The sequence below is a fragment of the Cercospora kikuchii genome (assembly GCF_019650295.1).
Source record: "Cercospora kikuchii DNA, contig_00002, whole genome shotgun sequence".
NCBI classification, from domain to species: Eukaryota; Fungi; Ascomycota; class Dothideomycetes; order Mycosphaerellales; family Mycosphaerellaceae; genus Cercospora; species Cercospora kikuchii.
In genome coordinates, this window is record NW_025408583.1 from 2,713,672 (window position 1) to 2,724,880 (window position 11,209).

Sequence of the window (11,209 nt, forward strand, 5' to 3'; positions counted from 1 at the left end):
GTAGGACGAACGAACAGAGTTGCGCCGCGCCGAGAAGCAGAGACACGGTCAAGCTCGAATCGCTTGCATCTTTGCGACGAACACGTTCCTGCCTTCACGACTGCTCCTCTGCGCACCAGTTCGGAGCCTTGCCGACCGCCCGGCGCTTCTCGCCGCTCTTGCGTCCGTACGCCGCTGTTCTGCGCCTGCCCAACAGACGCCAAATTCTCAGAAACCCCTCCAAGTCACACGCCGAGGTGGTAATGGTGCAGCCCACGCCGCCCTCGTCCACGTCGTCGAACAATGGCGCTTCTCCCGATGGCCAGCCTTTTGCGGGACGCGTGATACGTAAGCGTAATCGCGTTCCGCTCTCGTGTGGGCCATGTAGACACAGGAAGTTGAAGTGCAACCGCGCACATCCATGCGACAACTGCTCCAAGAGAGGTGACACGGCAAATTGCAGCTATGCGACACCTGGCGGCAGGAAGAAGGGTGCTGGAGTGGGAGCCAATGCCTCGCCGGACGACATGCAAAACCGCATTGACAGACTGGAAGGTTTGGTACTTTCGCTCATGACCAGTGGAGCGCAGCCCGCGACCACGTCTGCGGCGCAGGCTGCCATTGGCAACAGCCGCAACGACAGTTTAAGCTCCGGAGCAGACCTTAAGTTGGATCCAGTGATTCGCGAGGAGGGCGAAGGTGAAGACGAAAGTGAAGTCGAAGGCATCTCCCGTGGAATCGGCATCATGAAAATGGACAACGGCAGAGCAGTGTTCGCTTCCGATGCCCATTGGTACGCTATTTTGGGGGAAATTAGCGAGGTCAAGAAGTATTTTGAGAGCCACAAGGAGGATTACAAGCAACATTTGGAGAAAGTGCAGGCTGCGAAGGCGGAGGCAAGCTCAGGCGGCGCATTCCTCCTCCAGGGATTGCCTGCGAAGGATAAGAATGAATTGCTTGCGGCGTTCCCTTCTAAAGCGGAAGCCGATCGACTGATAGCGCGCTACTTCAACGCGTATGACCCCTCCGTCCATATCATTCACGGGCCATCCTTTCAGAAGCAGTACGACACTCACTGGTTAAATCCACACGAGACGAGCGTGGTCTGGCTTGGTTTATGCTTCGCGATGATGACTCTGGCACTCCAGTCCTACCATAGAGCAGGCGATGAGCCACCAGAGTATCGGGGCAGAACGCTCGAGCTGTCGCGCGCACACCGAAAACTGACTGCGCAGTGTTTGCTTCTGGGCGACATAACACAGCCCAACCCACTGACGCTGGAAACGCTGGTACTTCACATGCAGGCTGAATATGGAAGGAGTAGGGACGCTGAGCCTTCCGTGCTACTTCTCACTGGTTTGTGCGTGAGGCTAGCGATGCGTATGGGCTATCATCGAGATCCTGGACCGCATCCAGCGATCACACCATTCCAAGGAGAGCTTAGACGGCGGGTATGGACATTTGTGCGTCAGTTCGATTTGCTGATATCATTTCAATTTGGCCTTCCTGCAATGATTCGAACAGATCATTCGGACACAGAGGCTCCTCGCAATCTGTACGACGATGAGCTTCAAGAAGATATGAAGAGCCTTCCACCCTCCAGGCCATCTTTCGAAGCAACTCCGATGTCGTATATGATCACGAAAAGCAGAATGACGTTCCTATTTGGTCGCATCGTGGAGCGCTCGCAATCTGTGACGAATCCGCCATCTTACGAAGAGACGCTGAAGTTCGATGCAGAGTTGCGCGAAATGAGGTCGCAGCACCCTCCGTTATTGCAGATGCGGTCATTCCACGAGTCCGCTCGTGACCCAGCCAATCTGATTATGCAGAGGCTTGGTTTGGAGATGGTGTATCTCCGGAGTCTATTCGTGCTTCACCGACGATTCATCGCCAGGGGCCGAGAATCAGCTCGATACGCTTATTCTCGGCGCACATGCCTGGATGCCTCCATGGAGTTGCTTGACCACCAAGCCACTCTGCATCGGGAATCTCAGCCCGGCGGACGTTTACGCTCTGTGAAATGGTACATATCGTCATTGACCACGCACGACTTCCTGCTAGCAGCTATGCTCGTTTGTCTGGATCTATACCACACGGCAGAGGCAGAGCGCAAAGGGCGCAACACTGCTCCGCCGGGATTGCCTTTGGCTGCTGATGTCTACGACGAAGGCAGACGAGCGCAAATGATGCAAGCTGTCGAACACTGCATCACCATTTGGGAGTCCGTGCGTGATCAAAGCATGGAGGCATACAAGGGCTCTGTGGCGCTCCGGGTCATGGTGGAGAAGCTCAAAGCACATCAATTGCAAAAGACGATGCAAGGAAATGCACAGTCGCAGGCAGGGCCAGCATATGGCAATCGGAATGGAGGCATGAATTATGGCATGTTTCCCAATGCAAGCGGTGTGGCCATCGACACAGACGACCTGCCACCCGAGCAGTCGGCAGCAATGACGCTGGGCATGTTGTCTTCAGGAGGCATCTCGCCAGGGTTTGGCATGAGCACGACATCAGCGCCGCAACAGCAGGCATATCCGGCAAGCATGGCAACGCTTCTCAACAACGAACCCCCCACCGAACGGACTGGCTTGACGCCACAATATTCTGGACCAGAGGTGACGGGTATGGGTAATGGCATGCCAGGCGCTGCTAGCCCATTGAGCCAGATGCTGGGTCAGAGCAGCGGTTTCGCAATGGCGGAGAACGATATCGATTGGGTAAGTCATCATGTGGGGCACCAATAACCGTGGATACCTCTGAATGCAACTACCTCTGAGTGCAGCCGAAGGTCGTTAAGCCAATCAGCAAAGCTTTTCGTGGATCGAGAGCCAATCTGATTAGACGCTTGCACTCAGAGGTCGTTGCATCCAGAGGTATCCGCGATTATGTTGCATGCTGAATCAGCGCTGACAAGCACCAACCTGCAGGGCGCGTGGGACTCTTACATCCAGGGCACGAGTAACGATGCCGGACAGATGTGGCCGATGAATCTCGACCTCGCGGTGGATGCTAACGTGCAGAGCAATCAGCAGCAACAAGCGCAACAGCAAAATGGGAACTCGGTCTTTCCGACGACGATGCCTGGAGGCAACGCGATGTGATATGATGATGACCATTGTACATTTACAGAGCCACTGACGCTCGACATGAACATGAAGATATGAGGAAGCAGACGTTGCAACATGCGCTCGTGCTGGCGTGGATTCGGCTAGCAGAAGTAGCGGATAGTGGACCTCGCGAATGCCGTGTCAACGTTCTGGCCACTCCTCCGCTTCCTCGCAGTGTGGCAGAGGGTGTGTGCATGTGCGGGACAGCGCAGGAGCCATTTGGTGTCCCGTTGGCATCGTGTTGTTACCTCATTTATCGCCCCCTTATCGCAGTATTGGTGAAGTCGACGGTCGGCATCGGCACAGCAGCGCGGCCGAGCAGGGTGTGCACGAGAAGGGCTGACATCGAAACGACGTCACTGCTCGTCAGCGTGAACCATGCATGCTGAGTGCAGCGCAGAGCACGCGAAACAGGCAAACCTGTCGCGGCGCTGCGCAGTACTTGTAGAGAATTCGCTGCAAACACTGCTCGTCTGCCACCGCACCGCCCGCGACCTCGCCATCCCGACGCCCACGACGACGGGGCACCCCGCCACCGCTGCTGACAGGGCCCCCCACCACCATTGACGACCTGTGCATGAAGCGCGCTTTTTGACTCTGCGCCTGAAGTTTGGCATCGAACCGAAGCATCCGGGCGAGCAGCGATCCTTCCCAATCAGCTCGTGAGCCGCTGGCTTGAGCTGCTGAAGCTTTTCTCCCACCCGCTGCTGCTGCTGCTTCTCGTCACAGCTGCTCCACGACCACTTTCCTCCGTCCTGTCACCTCCCCACCTCCGCCGCGCGTCACCGCCCGCCGCAGGCTCTCACCATGTCGCTCAAGAAGGCCTTGCACAGCATCCGCCCTCGCAGTGGCTCCAATTCTGCCCAGACGAGCGACAGTGAGCGTGACAACCCAGCTCGCCGCTCCAACGCCGGCCTGACCTCTCTGTCCAATGGCCTCTCCTTCGGCAGACACCCGACCGACCAGACCCGTTCCTCCCTCGACCAGTCTCGCACCCCTACGTCCCAATCGCCCACCCGCCGTTCCAGTCAGCACCACCGCGCCTCGCATAGTCCGCTTGGTTTCCTGCGACGCAAGGTCCGCCCTAGCTCTGACGACTCACACTCTTCGACCGAGGACTTGCCACTGAACCGCGAGGGCGAGCCTCTCAGTAAGAATCAGCAACGCAAACATGAACGCTTGGCCGAGAAGGAAGCTCACCGCAAGGAAGCGGAAGAGAGATTGGAGGCCGACCGCAAGCGGAAGGAGGACATGCAACGACGAGCTGTCGAAGAGGAGACCGAGGAGCAGAAGTCCAAGTATGGCGTATTGCCAATCAACTACTATGCCGGCCAGCAGAGGCACGAGGACAGGATCGATCTCCGTGAGCTGACACCTGAACACATTGGCAAGATGGTCTGCTTTCGCGCACGCATCCATAACATGCGCAAGCTGAGTGCCCACCTTGTCTTCATTGAGCTTCGGCAGCAGACCCAGACCATTCAAGGTATCCTCCACGAGCATGGCTCCATCTCTCCTCACTTCGTCTACTGGGCTGAGCACCTGCACGTCGAGACCGTGGTTGTCGTGAAGGGTGTCGTGCAGGAGCCTAAATCCAAGCAAGGCGAGATCATCGGCGTCTCCATACACAACCTGGAGGTTCACATCCATGAGATGCACGTGGAAGCTACCCCGAGCGAGCCACTCGCCTTCACTGTGCACGAGGCGGAGGTCAGCAAGGCTGAGACACAGAAAGAAGGTGATACGCGCCATCGTGTGTCAGATCGCGCGCGGCAGAATAACCGTATCATCGACTTGCGGACAACTGCGTCCCAAGGTATCTTCCGGATACAATCGGGCATCTGTCAAGCGTTCCGTGCCCATCTGCATTCGCTCGGCTTCATGGAGATCCACACCCCAAAACTGCAAGGTGCAGCATCCGAGTCTGGTGCCAGCGTTTTCAAAGTCGACTACTTTGGACGACCAGCCTTCTTGGCTCAATCACCTCAGCTCGGCAAGCAAATGTGTATTGCTGCAGACTTTAGACGGGTCTTCGAAATTGGGCCCGTTTTCCGTGCCGAGAACAGCAATACTCACAGGCACTTGACAGAGTTTACAGGTCTGGATCTGGAAATGGCCATCGATGAACACTATCATGAGGTACTTCGCGTGCTGGATAGCACGTTCAAGGCTATCTTCAAGTATGTGTATGACAACTACAAGGACGAGATTGAGGTGGTCAAAAGGCAATTCCCTCATGAAGATCTTGTGTGGTTGGATCAGACACCGGTCATCCCCTTTGCCGAAGCGATTCGAATGCTGAACGATTCCGGCTATCGAAATGAGGATGGAAAGCCGCTACCAGAAGACGAGGACATGGGAACTCGCGATGAGATCGCCCTCGGTGCGGTCATCAAGGAGAAGTACAAGACCGACTACTACGTGATCGACAAATTCCCGGCCTCTGCAAGACCATTTTATGCCATGCCAGACCCTGAGAACCCAACTCTCACAAACTCGTTTGATATCTTCTTGCGCGGTCAAGAGATTCTATCGGGTGGTCAGCGTATTCACGACGCGCCAATGCTCATCGAAAAGATGGAGAAGCTGAAGATGGACCCGACCACATTGGAGGAGTACATGACCGGATTCGAGTGGGGTGCGCCACCACATGGAGGAGGTGGTATTGGTATGGAGCGCATACTGATGTTGCTTCTCAAGCTTGGCGACATCCGGAATGCCACTCTGTTTACAAGAGATCCGCGGTCTCTACCATACAGGCCTCCAGTGAAACAGCTCCGTCATCCGGAAGCGAGCACGCTGCACCCTCCATGGGCAGGACAAGATCGCGTTGCAGCCCACATGGACTTCCAGCCTCTGCCGAAGCTCATTGCCAACTATGGTGATGCATCAAATACCTCCTGGCTCGAACCCAAGTTTGAGATCTGGCGCGATCCACACACTGGTGCTGCTGTTGGTTTCGTACCTCACGAGGGCTTCAGCATTACAATCGGTGACCCTCTATGTCATCAAAGCCAATATGCAAAGACAATCGGCGGATATTTGCGATACATTAAGAAGGAGCGCCGACTTCGACCGCTGTGGCTGCTTTGTGGTTCTGCTGCAGAAGAAGTGCTGGCGACCAAGTTCGATTGGCGAACACTGTCAGTTGCAGCGGAGCAACGCCTTGACCCTTCGAACAACCCGGCAGCGCAGGATCCCGACATTCAGCGCAAATGCCGTCATGCGGAGAAGGAAGGCGTCAAAGTGCATGATATTCCTCTCGGAACACCAGTCACCGAGGAGATTCGGGAGAAGATCGACAAGCGTATTCAAGACTGGCTGAAGAACCGCAAGGGCAAGCAAGTGCACTTGACAGACGTACATCCATGGCAAGACGTTGAGCACAGGCAATACCATTACAGCACGACAAAAGAGGGCGAGATCAGCGGGCTCGTTATCCTGGCCCAGCTTTCACCAGATCACGGCTGGCAGGTCAAGTTCGCACTGGATTTCCCAGGAGCACCTTCAGGCGCTATTGAACTGTTGGTCTTACATTCCCTCAAGGCTGCCGCTGCTACAGGTGCAACCTCAGTGACGTTTGGCGGTGGAGCAACAGCCAAACTCACGCCTGGACACAACCTGAAAGGAACAAGAGTCAAGGTCCTGGCCAAAGCGTACCACGCAATCGCAACTGAGCTCAAGTTGACGAACAAGAGCGAGTTCCGAGAGAAGCTGGGAGCTCAAGATGATCCAATTTTTGGTAAATGATTTCCTGCGTCCGAAATCCCGATCGATAATGCTAACATATATTGTACAGTCTGCTACCCTCCACATGGCTTAGGTCCAGCTGGTGTCCGAGCCATTCTGAGTTTCTTCGAAGATGAAGAAGATACCAATAAGCTTGGTTAGAAGGAGCGTTATTGTTGCCAAGTGTACAGAGCATAGTTCAGTGACCGTCCCATAATTATATGAAGCGTACTCAATTCTGAAATTCGACATTGTATTCCGCACCAGCACTTCGCTCTCCAGCTGTATTTTGACATTGCCTACGTTTCTTCCCCAACTGACGAACAGCGTTGCTCAGTGCTGACCAGGTACTAGTACCCGTCCTTACCTTTCACGAAGACCACGTGAATTCCGCTCTCAGGTGTGCAGGCCTGATCCATATCATCGATCCAGAAACATCTCAAAGAAATGCGGCAAGACTTGGCGGGGGACTGTCTAGCCATCGACCTCAAGCTTGTCAACTGCAGTATCAGTGCACTTGCGTGTCAGTCTTCCGCTGGAAATTGGGTCGGCCGGCAAGAGCGAGCTGCCAGCAGCGACTGCATGAATGAAAGAGATGAGAGAGAAGTGCTAGCATCGTGAAAGGCGCAAAGGGCGCAAAAACATTACCGGTCACTCGTGAAGCACGCAAAGAGGAAACATTCGGGATAAACACAATTTGGTAGGTATCGAATTTGGATAACGGTAGTCTATGGGAGTATTGTACAACGCAATAGACACTAGTGTACAGATCCCACCTCAACTTCCACAGCGAGGTGTCATATTGTATCATGGTGCTCGTAGGTATGCATTACTGTCGAATTTCGTCGTGCAGGAGTGTGAGTGGCACAGTGAGCCGAGAGTGTGTCCAGTTGAGGCCAAGTGATTACCAAGTGTGCCAGATGGGAGGCTGTGGTTGTGTTCAGAAAAGGTTCTTCAGATCAGCTCGGATCTTCTTGCGGCCACGCATGCTTCCCATGTCGTGTCTCAGGCTTCCAGTGGGTCGGCTGTCCGCTCCATCGTGCGCGGGAATGGTCTCGACATGTTCTGCTGGGGCGACAACAGCCTTTTCGACAGCAGGCTTCTCGGCAGTGACCTTCTCAGTGGCACCCGCGGGAGCTTCGACCACCTTCTTTGGAGCGTCACCAGCGTGGTCGGTGACGACTGCAGTGGCCGCAGCAGGCTTCTCGCCGGCTTCACCTTCGGGAAAATGGACGCGACCGCGACCTTCCTCTGCTTGACGTCCCAGAGTGCCGGCTGGTTGGCCTGGCGCTGTTTGAGTGACGGTGGTTGTGGCCGGATTTGGCGGTGGCACGGCGCCAGTATCCTGAGCCTCACGCTTGGTCTTCCTCCTGCGATGGCAACAGCACAAGCAAGTAAGCAATGCAAGCACACCGAGGGCAGCACCGAATCCGGCCAGGAGACCAATTCTCATTTTCTTGTGGCTACTTGCCCGCTTCCGCTCCTCCACGGCACATTGTTCAGCACACTCCTCCAGAGATGAGCAGGATGGAGCCGACTGGATGTCCTTGTGAGGTGCTTGACTGGTCGGAAACACTCGCTCGACGTGCGTCATTGTGGTACCCGTTCTTGGAAGGACCAAAGTGTTTGACCCTATCTTCACGGTTGTGGGCCGTGCCAGGACGCTGGACATCAAAGTGCGGTGCGGGTAATATAGACCATCGGCGGTCGTGCCCCAGTGAAGCTGAGATGACAGGAGTGTGCGTTGTTCGACCCAGACCTCGTGGTATTGGCCGCTGACGAAGGTGACATCGATCGGGTTCGCGTTGTTGCGAAATGGCGCGGTAGCGTTGGTCCACTCAATGGGGAATTGGACAGCAGGCCATGCTCTGGTGATGTTGAGGGGCTTGGTGTGGTCCCACATGCATCTTCTGATCCTGCATTCGGTGACATTGCGCTTTTGACCTTTGTTTGCCGTACAGTCAGGGGCGGTATCATTGAAGCGCCAGGCGTTCTTCTTGTCGTTGAGTTCGAAAGGAACGCCAGTGGGGTGCGGTGGCAGTGTCAGGGTCTGCCCCAGCGTCGTGAGGATTTGCGTGAGAGTGACTTCGAGGACGCCAGGATTGGAAACCACGGTGGCGGGCATGGTCATGGTCGCTGAACCTGCGCCAATCGGGGTGGCGCTCGTCCTCCTTGGGCCGGCGACAACTGGAACTGGTATGAGACCTACTGTCATGATGTGAGGATCGACAGAAGTGGGCACTGTGGCCACAGTGACAGTTCTTGTGCGAGTCGCGGCTGCATCCGCCAGTACATCCTACAATTCCACGTCAGAGAACAGTGAATCGATGAAGAGGATGGCTAGGCCCACCCAAGCAGCGCCCTTGTCGGAGTCGATATGATCAACATGAGCATCGCTTTGAGCGGCGATGAGCAGCGGCGCGCAGAGGCCAGCCACGAGAGCGCGCCTCATGTTTGCGGGTGTGTGAGCTGATGTTGTGTGTTGCAGAAGGGTAGGCAATGCAGTGCTGATGCGTTCAGAATGCTGATGCCGGTGGGAGATGCTGATGGAGGACGACGATGATGGGAGAAGTGGATGTACGCGGAAGAAACAGAGAGAGAAGGGCACAGAGTTGTCGAGCTCGCGAGCAAAGAGCAGTGCCTACCGTGGCCGCAGCGGCAGTCATCATCGAGGCCGATGGGGAGCGGCGTTGCTGCAGAGGCAGAGACGGGGCAGTCGTGCCACTGCGGAGAGGAACACAGGCAGCGACATGGCTGACGCGGAGGTAAGAGCGGCAGCGCGCGATGGGCAGTGCAGGTCGAGGTGGAAGCAGAGAAGCGGAAGCAGAGGTGGCGGAGCGGAAGTGGAAGGTGAGGTGGTGGAGTTGCACGCGGAAGGTGAGGTTTTGAGCACGGTCCATGCGTTCCTGCCTCGCTGTCCCACTAGTGCGGTTGCTAGGCGCCGAGAGCAAGTAAACACTGGAAGTCGTCATTGGTTGAGTGCGCTGGCCCCGCTACTACTGCAGTGTGTGAAGTGTAAAGTGAGTGTTCGTTTGCATGCGAACAATCGTGTCCTGCCGTGGCACACGATTCTACCAAACTCAGCCCAAGCTACAACTCGACTACTCCACCACGCGCTTTCACCCCTGCGACGACGCCGACTGCACCATGCGAGCCCTCCATCTGCTGCCTGCGTGCCTCATCGCCAGCATAGCAACCGCCCTCCAGCTGCCCGACTTCCAGCCCTTCCTCCAAGCCCTGCCCGACGTCCTGCAAGACCTCGTGCCTCAATCGCTGCAAAATGGGACAGCACACGAGCTGCTAAAGAGGCAGTCAAACGGCTGTCCGGACAGCTTCCGCTCATGCGCCAATCTCGGTGCTCCCAGCCTCTGCTGCATGTCCAATGCTGTCTGCAGTGCTGACTTTGCCGGACATGTTGCTTGCTGTCCCAGTGGAGCTGCGTGCACAGGAACAATAGGCGGTATCATTACTGGAGGCACTTTGAATAGCAATGGCGCGCCCGCGACCAGCACAGCGCCCGGCGGCTTCGCGACCACGAGTGCCGCCACCACAACGAGCTTTGAAATCTTCACGAGCTCCGTTAGCAACGGACTAGTCATTGCGACTGCGACGGACAATGGGCAGAACAACGGCTTTGTCATTGCGGAGAGCAGCATTGTGGCCACGCCAGGAAGCGCCGGGACACGGAATGCAGAGATTGTGAGTCTTTCCATCATTCCAATGGCAGCGTCTTGCTAACCCTATCCAGCCTTTAATCGCACGTGCCTTGGTGCAGGTGCTGGAACGTTTACTTTTCTGACCCGCATATGCCCACATTTGACACGATCACGACCACGACCCCCAGAACCACGACTGTACAGGCGATGAAGATACGTAGCGAGCATGCATCGAAAATCTATCAATCTTCCGCGTTCGCGGCACCAAACTCCAAATGGTCCTCAGTCTTACTGTACTTCTTCACACTTCCCATCTTCCGCTCATTGCATGGTTTCCAATCTTCGAGAGCGTGGATCGGGTTGGAAACCGAGGAGTGGGATGATCCCGCAATTCATGCACACCGGCACTCACACTTGGACCGAAGGCGACAACAGAATTCTTGTCCCGGGCCGCAGAACCGTCTCAGTCCAAGTCTATCGTCTTCCTACGTGAAACACGATTTTCAGCCATGTGGCTAATAGAGCACAGGAGAAAGCACGTTTATCCGCCACCGTTCAATACAGCATCACATACGTGCTTCGAGCTTGATCTGGTCACTGCTCCTCGGATTTTTGCGATAGGTGCATCATGCTCTCTTCGCTCTTTGCTGTAATGATATACATGTATGCGCACTTCTGTAGTCCTGATGATTGAGCAGCATCTCTACGAATACATCAAGATGAAGCTTGGCCTGA

At 55.6% G+C, this 11,209-nt stretch overlaps 3 protein-coding genes across 3 annotated transcripts; 2 read left to right on the forward strand and 1 right to left on the reverse strand.

The window, feature by feature from the left end:
- Positions 1 to 242: 242 nt before the first annotated feature.
- Positions 243 to 3,083, forward strand: CKM354_000330300 (uncharacterized protein; the record flags this gene model as incomplete). Its single annotated transcript, XM_044798494.1, has 2 exons — positions 243 to 2,699; positions 2,910 to 3,083. The coding sequence occupies 2 exons, from the start codon at positions 243 to 245 to the stop codon at positions 3,081 to 3,083; spliced, it is 2,631 nt and encodes an 876-aa protein (XP_044654429.1).
- An 813-nt stretch (positions 3,084 to 3,896) lies between these two features.
- CKM354_000330400 (uncharacterized protein) lies at positions 3,897 to 6,980 on the forward strand (the record flags this gene model as incomplete). Its single annotated transcript, XM_044798495.1, has 2 exons — positions 3,897 to 6,831; positions 6,889 to 6,980. The coding sequence occupies 2 exons, from the start codon at positions 3,897 to 3,899 to the stop codon at positions 6,978 to 6,980; spliced, it is 3,027 nt and encodes a 1,008-aa protein (XP_044654430.1).
- A 778-nt stretch (positions 6,981 to 7,758) lies between these two features.
- Positions 7,759 to 9,270, reverse strand: CKM354_000330500 (uncharacterized protein; the record flags this gene model as incomplete). Its single annotated transcript, XM_044798496.1, has 2 exons — positions 7,759 to 9,114; positions 9,169 to 9,270. The coding sequence occupies 2 exons, from the start codon at positions 9,268 to 9,270 to the stop codon at positions 7,759 to 7,761; spliced, it is 1,458 nt and encodes a 485-aa protein (XP_044654431.1).
- Positions 9,271 to 11,209: the final 1,939 nt, after the last annotated feature.